The following is a 20,065-nucleotide window of genomic DNA, read 5'->3' on the forward strand; positions in this document are numbered from 1 at the left end:
CGTCTATTCATCTTAAAGATACAGCAATAAACAACATCATGGGCTGTGTTCTAAGGGGGCTGCAGAATAGGAGAGGACAAAGGCATATAAACGGGGGTGGTCTGTGTGCAAAAGAGTGTTGGAAAAATGTGGGAGGAGAAGGTGAAAATCAGGGTGCAAAAAAGGAGTAGGAGGGGATGGTGGCTTCATATTTGAGAGGAAAGTGAATTGGGTGCTTAGTAGTTGCAATGTGTGAGGGGAGGAAGATGCAAGAGGTTACCATGGGGATGAATTGTTAGCAAGGAGAGCTGCATAAAAGGAATGAAAGCGGGAGGCAGGCGTGGTCATGGGGTGAAGATAAAAATGGGTACAAAGCAGGGTTGCACAGCAGAAGTGGCTTCAGAAATGGGGTTGGAAAGGTGAATAATGAGCTTAGTAGTTGCATGGGAAGGGGAAGTGCTAGGGGGTTAATGGCAGAATGACAGCGGGGTTGGCAGGCAGAGTGAGCTGGGGTGCAGCCCCCCCCAGCAAAATACAGTGGTACTTCGGGTTAAGTACTTAATTCGTTCCGGAGGTCTGTTCTTAACCTGAAACTGTACTTAACCTGAAGCACCACTTTAGTTAATGGGGCCTCCTGCTGCCGCCGCGCCACCGGAGCACAATTTCTGTTCTCATCCTGAAGCAAAGTTCTTAACCTGAGGTACTATTTCTGGGTTAGCGGAGTCTGTAACCTGAAGCGTATGTAACCCGAGGTACCACTGTACATAAAAAAACATTTTTATGTGCATATGTGTGCATGAGTGTATATTACATGTATAACATTATTGCGAATATTCAGTTGTAAGATGTTGCTTGTCTAGCCCTGTAGAATAAGTAATGGGAAGATTAATGAATCCTAAACCATTTACATTAAATCTTTCCAAGCAAGTCTTTGCATCTCAGGATACTTCAGTAGGGTGCAAAAACAGCCATTTCCCCCAATTTGGAAAATATGCTTCTGTTTGTATTTTTTTGGAATTTAACATATTTTATGTTTGCTTGTGTGCCACTTTCTTTTTTTTAATTTGGTGGATACTTATTGTGACAGCCTTTTTGCTATGGTATTACTGGGGAAATGAGAAATTGTGAGGATGAGTAGCTGGAAAGGAATGAGCATTCAGACACAGCGTGGTTTGCAGATCAGTTTGAGTGAATGTAATCCGTAAGCTTCTGGACTGGAGGAGCATTTAATTTCAAAGTGCTGCTCCCTCTCTCTCTAAACTGGAAAATGCAAGACTTTGTGTAAAGGAACCACTCAGCCACATTCTGTTCATTTGTAAACAAGTGATGTTTACCTTTCCCACTTATAGCCTTACTTTATTTTAGAACTAGTTTATTGCATTTCATGCCAAATAAAATATGCAAAGCAGCTGTCAGTTTTCATTTCCATTAATAGCTGCATGTTTATTTGCATACTTCATTTTAAAAAATGAAAACTTTTTAAGAAATTAAGTGCCTTTTATATGAGGGATGGGGATATGAAAAAATATATGTCCTGAATACTTAATCCTGTGTTAATCAATTTCTATAGAATTCTCATTGGAGTTGGTTGTGTCTTCATAAAGGGAAAGCAGGCAGGAAGATGTTTAAGACTATATAATATATTCAAAGTTTTATAAAGTATTTTCAAGCCGAAATGCTATACAATATAATAAAACCAAAGATGGGTCCTAGCTGCAACCTGTTTTCATGCTAAGCTTTAAAATAGCCTTCAGGTGATCCTTGTTTCATGGAACTAAATTTTACTGTACTATTCATCTACATTGGCTAAATGGGAGGCGCTGTAATTTTTTTGACAGGAGAGCTGAGTGGTGGTAGGAACAAGTCCTTGTAGTTTTATCTAAGCTGTTGAAGTTTTATCTAAAAACAGAGCTATATTGTTGCCTTGAGTAAACTATCCTCCCACCCAAAATGCAAGATACAGAATTTGAAAATAAATAAGCACATATGAAAGGAGACCAAGAAGAATGGAAGAAATTCAAAGATTATTTAGTTAAATATGCTAAGATAATATAAGTAGAACTATTTGTAAGTACCAAATTGGCCTAGGGGTTAAATATGTTAAATTGTGTAACATTATGGATAGAGAATAATATGAAAAGAAAGATAGATGTTAATTGATTAAGTTCATTTGAAAGAAGTATTGGAAAACTGCTACAATGATTTATATGGAAACTCAGCTAGGGGGATTTGAGGAAGTCACCCAACAATGATAACAAAATTGGGATTTTAACAGCTAGGATAAATGTTTGTTTGTTTGTTTTATACTGTAAATTTTTTTATGTCTGTTATAAATTTGGAAAACTAATAAAAAAAATTTGAAGGAAAAAAGAAAATATGTTTCTCCCTCACAACATCCCTTAAAAAATGTGCGTATTCCATTGCCTCCATTGCTGGCCTGAATCGAAAGGAAGGCTATCTTCAGTCCAAAATCACTAGTATTTGAAAACCAAATGGTTATAGTAGTAAGGAGGAAAGAAGCAGGACTTTATTTGGATATCAGAGGATCTTGGTTATTGTGGGGATAAAAAGGGGGCCATCAATGTAACCTTGAGGTCCTTGGAAGAAAGAAGGAATATAAATGAATGTCAGGGAGACATTGTGAGGATTACTTTTCCTCACATCAAACCTTTTAAAACTCTTTTTGCTTTTGGATCTCACCCCTCAAGGGCCTCGGGCAGGGAGTTAATGTTACAACTATCCTGTGAGGTAGTTTATCTGAGGGATTGTGACTTGTCTAAACCCAACCAGTAAGTTTAATGACTACGAGGGTTTGAATCCATTTTGTGATCTTTAGGATATGACTTTCTTATGAAATGAGGACATTTCTATTAAACCAGGCATCTTGGGACCGTTTTTCTGAATGCCATCTTTGAATATTAACAACAGAATCAGAAAGATCCATGTATTTAACCTCTTGCAATTCCTCTCTTTCAGCTTGAAAACCCCAGATATTTACGTGAGAAACCTATACCATTTTCACTGGTAGGTTGCGTTTTTCTATTTTGCTTTGTAAGAATTTCTAGTCTACAATTGCCCCAAAGGCAATGCGAAGTTGACTTTTTTATTTTTTCAATAGATGTCACCCAGGATAGGTATGAGGAAGCACAATACTTCTCAAGAGGAACAGGCATTTTCCCGCATGTTTGAAAAGGAGGTAATATATATGCATTTATATTACTTGTGGGGCTAACAGTCTCATTTATTTGTTTTAGTGAATGTGTGAATGCCTGTCTTTTAAAGCAATAAAAATATGAAAAACAAAGGGTTGGATCCAGGGTTCCTATGACTAAAGTTCAAGAAGCTTCTTTGGATGACAGGCCCAGTGAAATAGAACAAGCCTTTTAATGTGATAAATGGTGCTTCAGAACAGCCATCTTGACTCTCAGGCTCCTATTTGCTATGGGTTGGTGATGCTCATGGAAAGGGAGGGGAGGCCATTTTTACAGATTCCCTCTATAGCCTTCTGCCCCACCTCCCATGCTCTACTAGAGTGTCCTTACAGCGTTCAAGAAAATACTTTTTGAGAGAATGCTAGACCTTCTTCCAGTAATTACTAGAACCATTTAAATCCAATGACCCCAGTCCATCCTGGTGAGGTGCTTTAGTAGGATTCCATCTCCCAGGCCAGAATATCCACTAGGACATCACCAAAGTGAGGCTGTGGAACCTGATAGAAATGGATTCAGGTAATCGCTTTCCTCCAGGAAAACCAATTTGTGGTTTAGTAACCTGGTTTTTCAAAGAAAAGGCACAAAAAAGTCTTTGGATCCTGGCCACTATTTGAACAGAGCCTGATTGCATTAAAGAAATAGTGCCCTTGGTTATCTGTAGAACTAACGAACAGAAAGTTGTACTTGAATATTAAAAAACAGAAACTTGGCAAATAACTCATTTTATACCGAAGTTAACATGACCTGCTCTTGGACTTCTGTGGTTTTCTTTAAAACTGCAACATGACGATATATTCATAAGTTCCACAGAAGTCGATAGGACTTAATTATGTGTAACTCTGCAGGATTGCAGCCAGTGTTTTCACAGATTAATTCAGGGAATGCAACCTATTTTTTTTAAGTATAATAGCAAGTTGTTCCGTTTGGGGTTTTTTTAATATAGTTTTGAGTCTATGTTGTTCTTGCTGGTGGCTGCTATTCTGGTACTTGCTCCCTTTTGGAATATATTATATAGAATAATTAAAAGTGACTGCTCCCTTTTGATGTCTTTGCCATACATGTAATGGAATCTTTATTTTCTGAGATGACATCTTGGTATTGAAATAAACATCCAGACTCTACCACATGTGTACATTTAAAGGAAGGAACCTCTCCTGAACCTGTTCATATACTGTATCTTAAGATTATTCTTAAATTTGTTGTGGTTTTGTGTCTCTTCCACACCCTGAGTTATTTTTTGTTGTCTGACGATAGCTCACATGTATTTTAGTGTGTGGTTTCTATAAGAAGCTTGCAAATACAACATGCTTTGGTATGTAGTTTAAGATGTGACTAAATGGCAACCTAGCTAAAAATGAACAGACATACGTAGTAAGCAGTCCCATGGTGAATGTATTGTGGTTTACCTTCTGCCTGTCCCACCCCAAAGTGTCAATACTTACTATGCAGAGTTGAGCTCAACTTTTCTGCTGAAAAGATGGCAGTGTTTTTCTGAACGTACATTTGGAATTGTGAATGGATTCATAATGAACATAAAGTAATGGCTTGGGAAGGAACATTCGTGACTAAAATAGGTTCATCTTGTATACAAGAAGTTCACCTATAAATGTGCTGCTCTCTTCAGTTTGATAACTTTGTGATGTCCTGCATTCCTTGAAGCTAGGATCAATAATTTCTTGTAACAACTGCATCTCATTTGTCACGGTGCAGAATCTCAGAATAAATATTTTCTGCTTGAAGCACATTAATATTTATTTTGGTGCTGTAACCATGGCATGGCTCAGAACAAATTCTCTATTGTCCAGACCAGGGCCTCTCTATTGCTGTATATTGAACTATTGTTGCACATTGAAATCACATGCAACATGATGAGTATGAGGCAGATAGAGATGTGATTACAGAACACAAGATTGATAAGTTGTTATTGCTATGAGCTGGAAGGATTTTTTTTATTTTGTTTTGACTACGGCAGACCAACACGGCTACCTACCTGTAACTAGAACTATTTCACAGTGTTGTTAAGAATACACAGGAAATATAATGGAAAAGTGGAAGTTTCCATTCTTTTAATTATATTATCTAGCTCCCTACATTTCTTTTTGTTCTTGTTAACTTTTCTTTGTACCTGCAAACAGTTAGCAAGTTTTAAGGAAATACAGTTGTGTAAACTCAGTAATAACATAGACCTTTTGCTTTATGGTACAAAAGTGTAGTCAAAATGAAACTTTATTCAAATGGAATGGTTCTAAATATAAGCCTTTTTCAGAATAGAGACTGATTGGCATCAAAATGGACTGGGTTGAATAGGATAACTGGCTCTTTGCTTTTAACCTTTCCCCTTCGTTCATAAACCATTCCTGCACCTGTTTTTACTCCCTAACAGCAAACACATGGCCTTCTTCAGTGATAGATCTCTGAAAATATGAAAGTTACCAACCAGCAGATTCTAGTAGCTCTTTTCTGTGTACTTTTGACATCAATTCAACTGTTGGATGACTGTCATCAATTAAAAACCATGGGTTCAAATAAGGAAAGAAGAAACCAGCAAGAGCATACTGGTTTTCAACAGCTCTAGAGCAACTGAGAACAGATGGCAGAAGTGGTTCATTTTGAGAAATAGGAAAGTTCGCTTTGAACTCCACCCATCCTGAATGCCACCCACCCATAAAAAGAAGGGAGTAAAGTTCTTATTTACATTCTGAACAACATGAAACCAAAAAAGTTTCTGGAAATTAGTTTTTTAACTTGTGTAGAATAGAAAACAAGTCTAGCTGTATAATGCCAGTATGATTTTAGTAGTTATAAACAGCTTTCAAACAATTGATTTAGTTGGTTTAAACTGTGGAGTTTTAGAGCCTTTTAGTGTTCCTGTTTAATTTTAAGGCTTCCATTCCATTCTGTGTTGTCATATTTTGGATTGCATCTTTAAAATTCTCTAATTTACCCCCTTGGAAGTAAGGAATAAAGAAATGTATAATTTTTAATGAAACTTTTGCTAAGCAAAGATAAAGGTTTTCTGTTTTTTCTTAGTCTCACTTAAGGAAAAAATTAAATATTTTTGAAAGACAAGTTCCTGGCTGTTCTAGCACTGTGGTACAAATATAAGAATGAACCAATTTCATGTTCTGGATACTTCATAGTTATTTTTACACAGTGTAATGCCATCTTGTGGTTGAATAATTGCATGTTAGGTGAAAGTACTGACTAAGTATTACTTTCATTACATCAAGGGTGCTTTATGACCATAGGGCAAATCAGGCTTTGACTGTGCTTTGATCCTCTGAATATTTCTTGCTGAGTGATGGACTTTGCTGTTACCTTTGTGGAAACTTAAGCAGTGTATGCTTCTGGGGGAAAAACATTAGCTATCTTTCCGATTTAGAACTAGAATCCTAGTGCATCAAAGTAGCATTTGCAGCTGAAATATCTCACCTCTTTCTACCTTCAAATTTGAATCTTGGTAGCTCACATGACCGGACAGTTATTGCAAGTCTCTTACTGTGAATTTCCCCCCAGACTCCAGAATAAAGTCACAAGACACCTGTTATCAGTTGATGTAAGACCACAACTTTTATTTAACACTATAATTGTAGGGTTACCCTTCTCATATCAAGACCTCCCCTCTCCCTATTTGGAGCAGAGACCAAGTCAAGGGTATGCCCTAAACCATGCATTGGGCTGATGACTACCTGAGCTATCCAATGGAGAAGGGAAGGAGGGGTCCTCTACATGCATATGGAAATTGTCCAGGACCATAGTCTTTGCCTTCTACAACAGAACCCCACAGAATACCTCAGCAAGGCCATTGGACAGCAGGGTGGGTGGTACATTCAGCTGTGATCTGTGGGAGAGTTTCTCCTGCAAGTTCCAAAGGCCTCAGAAGCCTGCTTTCACAGTAACTTGGTAGAGGGATTTTAATTTGGCTGTTCCTGTTCTGTGGAGATGCAACAGGTGCCCACTATCTGGAAGCAACTGAAGATATTTTTGTTCCGACAGGCTTCCCTAGCTGTGTCTTCACCATAAGTGTCTGCTTTGTATGGTTTTAGTTTCGTTTTAAATGTATTTGCTGGTTTTGTTCTTTTGAACTGTTCTAAATTATCTGCAATGTACAGTACCTTGAGCCTGAGAAAGCTGTTTAGAAGCCAGTTAATAAATAAGTGGTGGTACTACTAAAAATACACCCAACAGTATTCCCAGCCTGTCTCCATGACTCCATTTCAGACACAAACCCTCCTGTCTAGGTTGTAAGAGGAGAGGAATGAGATCCACTCTCACATTGGGACTTTTCTGCCTATCCTCTCCTATGTGCCCCTACATCTGCTCTGGAAGGTTGAGGGAGCCCCCATAACAAGTTTAGGGGGAAGGGGGAGATCCTGTTGCATAAGTGGACCTCAGTCTACACAAACACAACCCACTTTACTCTGTTGAATTCCACCCAGTGTTTTCAACATTGGTGGAAAGTATTGTGCTGCTGTTTCCAAGGGACAGTTTGGTCATCATTGTTGCCATCCTTTAATGTGATAGTAAAAGGTAAAAGGTTTGGCTATCAGAAGGCAAGTGGTATGGGGAGACAGAAACAGCAGAGGAGTGGTAGCCAATGTGGTGCACTTCACATAACGTTGGACTTCAACTCAGATCATTGTGGGCAATTGGCTATTCAGGCCGAGGTTGATGGATTGGGAACTGCACTCCCAAAATCTATAGAAGTCACCATGTTGGCTTCCTAGAGGGTTAGACATTATTTGGACAGATGGGAACAGGTATGGATTCTTCATGTTTATTAATTTCCAGGGCATGGAATTGAAACCTATTAAAATGACAGTGAATTATAGTTTATATCTGATGATGGGGAGACATTCAGACAAATCAAAAACCAAAAACTGCAGAGCTGGACCATTCCTGGGTAAAGTGCATTACATGGGATTTAGCATCTTCATCTCTGGTAATCTGTTTGAAAAGTGTTTTTGGCAAAGTGACTTTATGGAAGAGGATTGTGGATGGGGGAGTGAAGACTTCTTGGGAATATAAACCTTTAGTTTAAAATATTTTTTCCCCAGGGTTGACATACATAAAACATTAGAAGCATAAAATCTTAGGTGGCATTTTCTTTTTGAAAACTCTCCAAACAGACATTTATATTAATAATGAATAGGTAATAGTTCTAAATTTTTAATTTTGAAGTACAAAAAGATGTAAATTTTTAAGTTTTCAAAACCAACACTCATAGGAATTTTAAGTGTTGCTTCTCTGTGGAAATTAAACGGCAAATGTAAAGGAAGGCTGTTTTTCCCCCATTCAGGCTGCTTCCTCTTAAACTGCAGTAAATTTTGAATAAAAGGAATTGCGTTGTTTACTTCTTCAGCAAAACATCAATAAATCACCACCCAATCCTTAATAAACAAGCTTCCTAAAGGTGCCTTTGGTTTCTATTGTGACCAATCTAACATTTGTAAGCTGCTTTACATAATGTTTTGTGTTTTGGCTACTTCATTCCGATTAACATTAAACTCGTTGTGTTAATTGCCTTGATCCTCCCTACAAAAATAATCAAGAAGCATGCCACTGGTAGTTTTTTTTTTTTTATAACATTTTTTATTGGTTTTGCAAAAATTTTTAAAACAAACAAACACATAAAAAGACAAACAAACACGTATTGTTTCATAACATTTTTTCCATAAACCTCTCTTCTTGGACTCCCCCATACCTCCCCTTTCTGCATCCCAATGTCCATAGTTTTTTGACAACTTCTGAATATTTCTTTCCAACCTCTGTCATCTTAATCTTTTCTTTAATCTAATCTTATATCACTGTAACCCTTTCTTTTCTGAAAACCTCGACATTCTAGCATTCATCAAGTTTATAGTAGTCCTTAAGATAAATTTTAAATTTCTTCCATTCTTCTTCCGCCGTCTCCTTTCCCTGATCACGGATTCTGCCAGTCATCTCAGCCAGTGTCATGTAGTCCATCACTTTGATCTGCCATTCTTCCAGGGTGGGTAGATCTTGTGTCTTCCAATACTTTGCGATAAGTATTCTTGCTGCTGTTGTAGCATACATAAAGAAAGTTCTATCTTTCTTTGACACCAATTGGCCGACAATGCCCAAGAGAAAGGCCTCTGGTTTCTTAGGGAAGGTACATTTAAGTACCTTTTTCATTTCATTATATATCATTTCCCAGAAAGCCTTAATCTTCGGGCATGTCCACCAAAGATGATAGAAAGTGCCTTCAGTTTCTTTACATTTCCAACACTTATTATCAGGCAAATGGTAAATTTTTGCTAGCTTGACTGGGGTCATGTACCACCTGTAAACCATTTATGCCACTGGTAGTTTAAATGCTTTCTTGTTTTCGAAAGCTGTGACCCATGTCAGACCCATGTCATTGAGGTTTTGCAACCTCAAGAATTTATCTGTAACTTAAGTGTTTTCTCTAAAAGTGGCAAAACACCCCTGACCAATGTTATATGTGAGAATTTGTTGATAGAAACCCCCAAAATAAGTTCCTCTAAAGCAATATCTTGTGCATGTGACTCTTTGCTATGAATTCAAAAGCTGCAGACCAGCATCAAGCCTGTGTGAGAAGTTGTAACGCCTTCAGGAATTTATACTTAGCTATGGCAACACCCTAATAATATGGTTCCGTTCAACTCAATATTTATCATTTCATTCATCATGTCACAGGAGTCCCCCCTTTTAAAAAGAAGATTTCATACTAATGAATATCATATTGCATCGCCTGGCTAACAAATGTTCTTTTCATTGTGCCAGTCTCCAACTCAACAATAACAAAGTTGACCACTGACATCAGCACTTCAGTGACTGTTTCTGCTTCTGTGCTTTATTTCAGAATAATTGCATATACGATAGGGACATCATTCCCTGTGTTTGTGGTGTCTATTTTAAATTGTGTTTAAAAATCATTTACTCTTTGTCTTCAAGACTGTCTTAAACCTTTCACAGGGTGATAGTCAGGGCTTTTTTCCAGCAGGAACTCACTGCAACTCAGTTCTGGCACCTGTCAGGTAGACGCTATTGCCATTATAAGAGAACAAGGGAGGCGCTCACTGTGAGTTCTGGCACCTGTTTTTCTAGAAAAAAGCAGTGGTTGTAGTATTCCCTGAGGCATGAGAGCTTGGCCTGCCAAACTTCCCCACTAGGTCACTTAGGGCAAGCCATGACCGCCCACCTATACCTGATGCCATATTGTTAAGCGCAGGGCTTGACTGAAAGGTTGGAGTCTGGAGGACTGTAGGCCCAAAACTGCTTTATCCAGCTCCCAAAGCACCCACCAACCAGGAGCCTTTGAAGCGCTGTACAAAGCAGGAACCCAGTGCTAAGCAGGCTATCTCCCCCTTCACATCAGATGATACAAAGGGAGAGTGATCTTGCTGAGTTCAGGTGCACTAAGCAGGATTTCCATGCCCCCATTACGAGAGGGGGGATCCTTCTTGCTACTGGGCTCAGGAAATCAATTGGGCACTCCAGCAAGCTCATCCCATCCCAAACTCAGTGCAAAAGGGGAAGAGGGGGGTATTCCTTTCCCTTTTAAGTCAGATCATCTTGTGATCTCAAAGAGCTCCAAAGGCTTATGTCCACTTTCCTGTTAATAGGCCTGATCTTGCTGCAGTCTTAAAGGGGAGGGGGACATGCAAATTCTTGCAAAAGCTTTGGTGCCCCCCACCTTTAAGATTGCAGTGATTTGGCTTAAAAGAGACTCCCAAAGGCTTCTTCCCACTTTCCCTTTTAAGACCAACCTTGTTCCAATGGGAGTGAAAAGGATTTTGACATCAACTTTGGCCCATGAGACAGATCTTGATAAGAATCCCATGGAGCCAGAAAAGTAGCCCTGGTGATAAGGTCTGGTCTTTGTGTGGTAAGAGTTGTCAGGTCCAGATATTTGGGCAGCAGCTGGCCTGGAAAGGAATTGATAAAACTTGGTCCAGTGTGGAAGTCCATTCCCACCATGCCTTGAATGGAGGATTGAACTAAATAACTTTAGTTTCAGTTCTGCTCATGGGCTCAGGACTAGTTTGGTAGACACATGAGCAGAAAAAGTGTTTGGTAACCCCACAAACCAAATGGAACTATTTTGAAACAAGTGGTTTAATGTTCAGTCCAAAGCTTAAGCAAGCAGGATATTATGAAAAACATAAAACAAGTTGTTGATTTTTTTTAAAAAAAATATTGTTTTATTTAAAAAGAAGCAAAGTGTGTGTGAGAGAGCACATAAAATCCATTTCATTGGTATCACTCTCAATAGCTTTAATTATAGGGAAAGAACAGATGTTTGACATCAGTAGTGTTTACATGCCCGTAAGGCTTAATTTCTTCATAGTTCTTTGTAAAGAGCATAAACAATGACAGAAACACAAAGGAATGAGCTGTGGCAATGATAAAAATTTTGCACATTTCAGTATGGGAAGAATACATATAATAATCTAAAACATTATTACCGTTTTCTATTTTTATCGACAGTTTTGCCAGGAACAGTTGCTGCTTTTATTATGATTAATCTGCTTCATTGTTTTTCATTCTGAAAAAAGACATAGGAGTATCATAATATTCTTTTGAACCTATTTTGGAGATGTATTTGCCTGTGTTTGGCACTAGGCCATTAAGCAAGAGGAGCTGACAAAACTTACTATGTGTCAGCTGTATACCTTAGTAAGAAACAAAAATGAGTGGTTGATCATAAACTGGATTTATTTGTTAGCCTAATAATCACAATATAGTTAACCAGCCTAACTTCATTGCATTCTTAACTTCAAAGGGAGTCTCACTTTTAGGGACACATTCCTTAAATTGGATTATCGATCACTTGCACCTGCAAATGCAACCGCCTTACATTTTGTGATATCAGTTCTACATTCTTCTGTGTTTCTACAGTGATTTATGGTGGAAAAGTTAAGACCAGTCTGTACTGAATTTCGAACCTGAAATCAAGACTTAGCTTTATTTGGAGAAAGCTTAAATGAGCTGCAGGCTTTTTTTGGTTTTGGTCTGTGCTTTTAACCCCCCCCCCCCGTACCTTCACACAGGGAACATGAAATGTTTGAGACCTTTCTTACGGTTACTTTCCTTGAGCCAAAGCATTATTCTGAGTCATGCTGTCTTATAATATATGGAGAAGGTGACCATGGTCATCTCAGAAAAGATAAACTGAAGTTGTTAGGTGCTGCATATTCCCTTCTTGTTTGACATACAGTGAGGGGGGAAAGTATTTCCTGTTGTTATTCTGTCTCTCACAGCTACAATAAACCTACCATTAAAATTATGGGCTGGTCATTTCTTCATCAGAGGGGAAACGGGCAAATTTAGCAGGGGATCGGATACTTTTCCCCTTCACTGTATATGCCGCTTGTAGCTCAAGGGACATTTATGGACGTTGGCTTAATTCCATGAGGACTTCAGCCTAATTTCATGTGAGTGGCAAAGAGGCAAAAAACAAGGAGGAGGGACAGAGAAAGGGAGGAGGATAGAGAGAGAGAGAGAAAAGAAGCTGACCTATTCACTATTTGTTCTGGCTCTGCCCACTGCTGGCATGTGGCCTGCAGCAGGGAATGCAGTCAATTGATTAAGAAATGTTTCCCATCCCTGGGCTAAAGCAATTGTTACAAACCTACATTAAAAATTGCTGTGCAAAAATTCACTTCAAGAGCAGCTTTAAAGATGTATAGGTTAGACGAAGTTGTTTGTTGGGAAGACCTGGGGTTAAAATTGGGAGAGTCTCTTGAAACCACACAGTATGTCCCTGGAATTTCACATTCAGAGTACTAGTAGGTTTTTGGGGAGGGGCAATGGAGTGACAGCTGCCAGTGGGGTCTCTATTCCCTGAATGCTAGTAGAATGCCACTACATCAGGAGATGATGATGATATATAAATTATTATTTATACCCCACCCATCTGCCTGAGTTTCCCAACCCCCTCTTGGCGGCTGCCAACAGAATATTAAAAACACAATAAAACATCAACCTTTCAGGGCTTCTGTACCTGCTCCCACAAACAGAGAGCACCAGCTCATTAAAGGCAAGCAGATCTGCACTGGCAGCCCCATTGTGCTCCCAGTACTCACAAACTGGGTGGAAGATTGATTTCTTGAATTTCTACTGGCAGTGGAGCTGGGTTGAGTATAGCTTCTTTGGAGCCTCAGAACGTGGGGCCATGGAGATCCCCAACAGTGGTGGTAGATGCAAGCTGTGACGCTCCACCCAGATGTGGGTTCCTACAGCCTCTGGGACCTCAGCAGGTAACGCTTTCCCCTTCCTTCCATTGACAGGCATTGTATGGGGTTATCTGGAGTGTAGCACCTGAGATGGTGCACTGGGTCATGCATCATCAGATCACACTGCTGGCATGTGGTGGCTGTCTCCATTTGGGGACATCTCCCTGGGTATTGCTGAGCAGCAGCTGTCTATGGAATGCCATTTTTGCTACACCCAGACCTACCATGATGAAAACACCTTGTGACATAATGGGCCTGTCTCCAGGATGCCTCGCCTTTCTAGCAGCCCTGGCCAGACCACCTCCCATTGCTGCCCATACCTGTAGGCACTTATGCCTTATTAGCATGCTGCAAGCTCCCCAGGCTGCTTGTTCACCTTGGTCCAGCAACCTGATGTCTAAGATTATTCCTTCTGCTTTCTGGGTGTTTCATGGTATCTATCTGTTTCCCTGTTGAATTTCAAAACACACTTCAAGAAGATATGTGGCATTTCTCACTTATGGCTGTGGTAAACTGATTGCAACTGAGAAAATGTAGAAGACCGGTTTGAGAATCCCTTTAATATAAACTATTAAATTCTTGGGCAATATAAAATAAAAGAGATCCAATCTTGCCAAAGCAAAGCATTATTGTTGGCTTACACTGGCTGAACACCCCCCCTTTTAAGGAGTTCTCTGTGTATTATAGTACTCTTTTTGCCTTCATTTGATTGCTTGGTGCATTTTGTTTTCAGCAATTATTTTTCAGTGTTAACTTCGGTGCCCAACATACTTTTATAATTATATACTGGTATTTGCATTTACAAGCATCTTGCATTTATTTAGATTATGTTTGTAGACAATATGGACAGAATTAGTGAAAGATAAGGCAGGGTTATTTGAAGGCGCTGGATATTTTTCATATCCAGAATCTTTTTACTAAGTAGTCAAACAGAATATATTTGTCTTTGTGGGTTTCAGTTTAAATTATCCAATGATCAGTTTTCCTATCATTGTTTTGCGCCTTTTTTTGTTTGTTTGCATTATTATTTTTATTTTGCAAGAACTGTAGGAAGGCAGGGAACAGTTGGGATGCTATTGCAGGTACAATAAGAGAAAATGGGAATTGACCTCTTATGCAAATTGAGACCAATATATGGGTACTTGCAAGTAGAAAACAGTTTGTTTTTGAAAAATGCTTTTTCTACTTGTCTAACTTCAGCTGAAACCATTTTCAGCAGATTGATATTTATTTATATAAATAAATAAATAAAATGAGTGACTTTAACTTTTAAAATATTGAGCTTATTTTGGAGGTTGGTAAAAAATAATAATATTATTTTGTTTCTCTTGAAGCTGATCAATATATTTAAATTTTCCATTTGCAGCTGGAGATGAAATCCAAACTAATGGAAGCTAGAATTCAAGAAGAAAAGCTTAAATTACAGCAGAAGCACGATGGAGATGTTCAGAAGGTATAGTATATTGTGAAAAAGGTTTGAATGATGATTTTATATGACATTGTAGTGTGCAAGGAAATAATAAAAGTAAAGCTTTTCCTTAGGCAGTTTAGCCAGTATTTGGCTTTAAAATAGGATTCCATTGGCTATGTGAAACGCTCGAAAACTGATATGAATGTGATTTTGTATATTGGAATAATAATAAGAATTTTTGGATGCAGCATTGTGCTGTCTTTTGTAGCTTGCACTGATCATGTTACAGTGGTGCCCCACAAGACGAATGCCTCGCAAGACGAAAAACTCGCTAGACGAAAGAGTTTTCCGTTTTTTGAGTCGTTCCGCAAGACGAATTTCCCTATGGGCTTGCTTCGCAAGACGAAACATCTTGCGAGTTTGTTTCCTTTTTCTTAAAGCCGCTAAGCCGTTAATAGCCGCTAAGCCACTAATAGCCGTGCTTCGCAAGACGAAAAAACCGCAAGACGAAGAGACTCGCGGAACGGATTAATTTCGTCTTGCAAGGCACCACTGTAGTAGGATTACAAACTACTTGGCCTTGGTAGGCAGTTCCACTTATATAGGAAAATGCACAAACACGAAAATTTGAACACTCCTAAAACCCTGTATTTTGCTACTGTAACTTTGTGGTGATGCACGTGAGAGAGATTCTGCAAATGGCTTGAAGCCTGCTGTCTAAAGAGCTGTGGTAAAAGCTTTGGCAACCACTGAGGTGGATTTCAGTCGATAGGGCTTGTGGCTATTTCTTTGTATTTGCCAGAACAGAAGTTGGTCCCACTGGTGGTACAAGAGAGCACGTTATCTCCCAACTAGTTAATCCCATGCTACATTGGTAATAGCATTTGTAGATCCTACATTGGTAATAGCATTTGATTGTTGGAAACATTTCTCATTTTGTTAATAGGCATTCCATTGGCTCTGTAAAACCTTCCAATTACCAAGAAGTCTTGTGTTTACTACTAGATTTACATCAGAAGGTCTGAGGGAGTTAATTTTTTTTATTTATTTAGAAGAGTCTGCAAAGAGCACATAATGCCAAACACCGTTTAGTTTAATGTGGCTTAACATCCAATTAACGTCTGACTAGTATAAGCTACAATTCAGAGTATTTCCACTCTGAATGCATTTGATCTTACAACTCTCCATGAGCAGAAGGCTGCTGCCACATAAAGAAGGGTTTTTAGCGAACTGAAATCCAGGAGTGTACTTCTGTTTGTGCAAGGCACTGCACAGTCCTTTGTGTGAAGTTTTGCTCAACATCTCAAGACGCATGCTGGCACAACGGCTTGCATGGTGCTGCAGGCTGTCTTCCACTAGTCCCTGCATAACAGTTAATGGGGCAGTACCACTGCCAGAATTACTAATGCCCATGTACCTCTGGATCTAACTTCATGTTTTCTATGGGTTATGGAGTGATTCTCTTATGGGACCCTCTGAAGCAAAAGGGACATACTTTGGGGTACCGTATATGTCACCTGAGGTATAGGAGTCCTTGGTGGTTAGCAGTGTCTTGTATCAGCTTTGGCTGGTATGCCTGCTACAGCAGCTCCTGGATAGGAACAGCTTGGCCGCTGTAGTCCATGCACTGGTAGTCTCAAGACTAGATTATGTGCTTTATCTGCGACTGCCCTTGGGCAGTCCGAAGCTTGAGCTAGTGTGGAATACTGCACCTAGACTGGTGGTGGGAACAGACAACCGCCAGCTCATTCAAAAAGTGTTAAAAGATCTGTACTGACTTCCCATCTGCTAGCGGACCAGGTTTAAGGTTCTCATACTAGTAGTGTGCAAAGCTCTGAACAATTTAGACCCAGGACACCTTAAGAATTGTCTTACGCTGTATGTATGTCCCAGATTGATTGCTGAGATCACATAGGGCAGTAATGTTATTGGGCCAGAAGCATAACTCACGTCATCAAGGAGTTATTCCTTCCTTCAGTGTAGTGCACCCAGCTCTGTCCCTTACTCACTTTCACATGCAAGAGGGGGGCCTTTGCGGTGTGAATGCTGTTTTGATGTTTTCTTTTCCAGTGTTTTAATTTATCTTTACATTTTGTGCATTGTAAATTTTAATTTTGTAAGCTGTTTTGAGACCCAGATGTGGTGAAAAGTGGGGTATAAACTTTCTGAATAAATGAAATACATAAAATGCATGTTGTAGCACTGAGTATCTTGCAGGGTACTAGCAGGGTAATAATAGAAGTTAATTTGTTGTAATGACGCAGAGGGGATAGCAGTACTGAAAATCTGTCAAAAGACTTGGTGAATGTTGGTTTTTCATGCTTGTTTGCTTTGTTTTCATGCTTGTTTGGGGATTTTTCTTATACTGTGTTGATTTTGTGTAAACTGTGTTGTGAACCTTTGTAGAAAGGCAGGGTATAAATTCATACGTAATAATGATAACATTGTTTGACCCCAAAGTATAAAACATTGAAGATTCCTCAAAAGGATTGTAATATTTGGCAATGTACATATTTTGTTAATTGGCTCTTGCCACTGTGTCTAGGTGCTGAATATGAGAGGATGTAAGAGTTTTGAAAGAATAACATGGAATGGGAGGTTGGTCAACCCAAGGCACCAACAGCTCCCAAAGGTGTCCAGTGTGAAACCACATCCTCTTAAACAGTAATGTTAGGATTGGTGTCAGAGGCAATATGATTTCTCAGTTAAAGTTCACTTGTACCAGAACTCTGATCTGAGCCTGGGGTGAGTAAATGTCCTGGGTGGTTGAAGATGAAGTGAATCTGTTGATGGAGACCTCAACAAGGAGTACAGTCATGAATCCTGGCCAGGTCTCTCGTATGTCAGCCAAACTGAGAAAGAATATACTGTAACAGCATAAGAAAACTGAAAGATATGTTGGCAAGATCGGTGGCAAAAGGTGATGGGATATGGAGATGGTTGGGAAGCAGTTTCCCCTCAGCTCCCCTCAAAAAAGTGGTCCTAATTGCTTTGAGCATAGTAAGAGATTAAAAGAAGAGCCAGTGGACATTTTGCCTCCAGTCTGTAACATTACTATATATTTGTATTACAGATTCACAGTGTGGGTGAAAGTAATGCCTTGCTTCCTTTAAGTTTATGCATTGCTGAGAGTGAATAGGAAATGTCCGTGTGTCATGAACTGAAAGACAGTGAGGCAGAACATTATTTTATAAATTTGGGGGATATCTTGTGGTATTTCATGACCACATGTGGTACAGTGGAGAGCTGGCAGTTTTGCAAATAACCAAGTTTTATTGTTACAATCAATGGAAGTAGACCATTGTCTAGGCCTGTAGGAGCCATAGTAGTTTGGGTTTGTATATTCAGCCCAGTACAAAAGGCATAGGGCAAGAAAACGTACATTTCTATACTATTCAGAATTGCGAGTACCACTAAATATTGGGTGAGTGTAAAGGGAATAGAATATATTTTTCACAAAGGTGAGATTGTGGCCAGAGAATATGGCGTTGGGAATTATCCCAGGATTTGGGGAATCCACTGAAAAGTTTAAGCTGGTTAATAATCATAAATATGTACAGCCCTGTATTCTGGGGAGGTTTAGAACAAAAATATTGCCCTTGCTTTTCCTTTGAAACTAGTAGTTTTGTTTTGACTGACACAGCAGGGTCTCCAGATGAGATGTCCTATGGTATTCTAAAGTAAAGAATAATCCTTTTATTATTATTTTTTGTTTGCAGACTGAATACCGAGTTCTTTTGTAAAGAAAACATTTCATCTTGAATGTTTTCTTCACTGTGTTCATGAACATTCTTTTCTTTTCTTGCTGGGATCCCAAAGGATTAAACAGAGCATTTAGCAATAATACTTACACTTGCATTTTAGAGTTCTCTTTCAGAACTTGTTAGACTTCAAAATTCTTTATATGATTGCAAAGGGATGTTGATGCCTTGGGGAAAATAAATCTTCTCAAAATCAGTCTTTTGTGTAACGTTTTCCCCTCTTTTCAGTTCCTTTCACAAAGGACATTTACACTAAAACTGTACGAGTCTTTTAAAAAGTTTTGTGCTGTTTTGACCAGCTGAATTCATCCTTTGTTTATGTTACATTTAGTTGCTCTAAATACTTTCTAAATTCACAAATCCTTATTAAGAGTGTGAGAAAAACACACTTCATGGAGTTTCTTTTAATATACCAAATTTATCTTGGTTCCTGCTGATACTGTACTGTATTCTGATTGTGGTCTTTCCTGTATATACTTAGCCTCATAGATTTACTAAGCACTGGTGATTTTTCCTATAGATTTTGGACAGAAAGAATAATGAAACTGAGGTACTGAAGACCTTGTACAAAACTAAGCAGAGTGAAGCTGAAGAGACCATTCGAAAGCTTGAAAAAAAAGGTGATGAAGCATAAACAAAGTACTCTGGACTCAAAAGTATTAATTTTCACCTTATCTAACTAGAGGCAAATATTTAGGACTTTGTCAGAAATTGCTCCTCAAACTAGCTTTGCCATGGATTGCTACAGAACAAAAAAGAGCATCCCTGTTCTCTTTGGTTAGATCTTCTCAGCAGCCTTTGTAAAAGGAAGCAGGATGAGTCTGCTGGCATGCTGGTCAACAGCTACTGTTGGGAGTTATTGTCTCATTTGGAGGGTATACCTTTGAACCTGCATAGAATTAATCTGAATACATTTGAAGAGTCTTAATTGTTTTGTTGTTAGAAGCATTTGAGCACCATGAGCTTTGCTTGGTTTTCTAAAGTGAAATTATTTGGCCCAGGACTGTTCTGCCAAACCAATGGGCACCCCCTCTCCACCACCCCAGTACCCAGCCCCCGTGTCCTATGACAAACTACTTTTGCAACTTGGGATTAAAAAAACAACAATATGGCAGCGTAGTCCATTAATCAGATGAGAAACAAACAAAATCTTGGTAGACCTATCTACTGAATTCTGTACAATTAGAGTACAGAAGGTGACCATTTTGTGCGGGGGTTTCGTTCCGCAGAGCATGCATAAATGCCCCCACCCCATTATGCCTTGCCCCCATTAAGCCCTGCCCTTATCCGGTCCCCATTCTGCCCTCTTCTGGGTCCAAAAGGATCCACACATCGGCAATCATGCGTCAATTGGATGTGTCTAAAATGGTCACTACCTGTAGTTCTTTGGAACCTGACCACGCTTTCTATTCAAAACATTGATACGTTTTAGGATCACACTTATCCAGAAATAAATTGGAAGCAAACTAATTTTGTCGT

General features: G+C 39.1%; 1 protein-coding gene across 5 annotated transcripts in view; it reads left to right on the top strand.

The window, feature by feature from the left end:
* Positions 1 to 20,065, top strand: part of CEP112 (centrosomal protein 112) — a 224,621-nt gene that overhangs the window by 26,917 nt on the left and 177,639 nt on the right. For all 5 annotated transcript variants that reach the window (XR_014216733.1, XM_082212425.1, XM_082212423.1 and 2 more), the window contains 4 exons: positions 2,956 to 3,003; positions 3,098 to 3,175; positions 14,781 to 14,867; positions 19,107 to 19,206. Coding sequence is in view for 4 of the 5 variants with exons in the window: in XM_082212425.1 (XP_082068551.1) it covers positions 2,956 to 3,003; positions 3,098 to 3,175; positions 14,781 to 14,867; positions 19,107 to 19,206 (313 nt within the window). In the remaining variant the exon portion in view is untranslated. The remainder of the gene's footprint in view (positions 1 to 2,955; positions 3,004 to 3,097; positions 3,176 to 14,780; positions 14,868 to 19,106; positions 19,207 to 20,065) is intronic.

Source organism: Podarcis vaucheri, assembly GCF_965113315.1.
Source record: "Podarcis vaucheri genome assembly, chromosome: 2".
Classification (NCBI taxonomy): Eukaryota; Metazoa; Chordata; class Lepidosauria; order Squamata; family Lacertidae; genus Podarcis; species Podarcis vaucheri.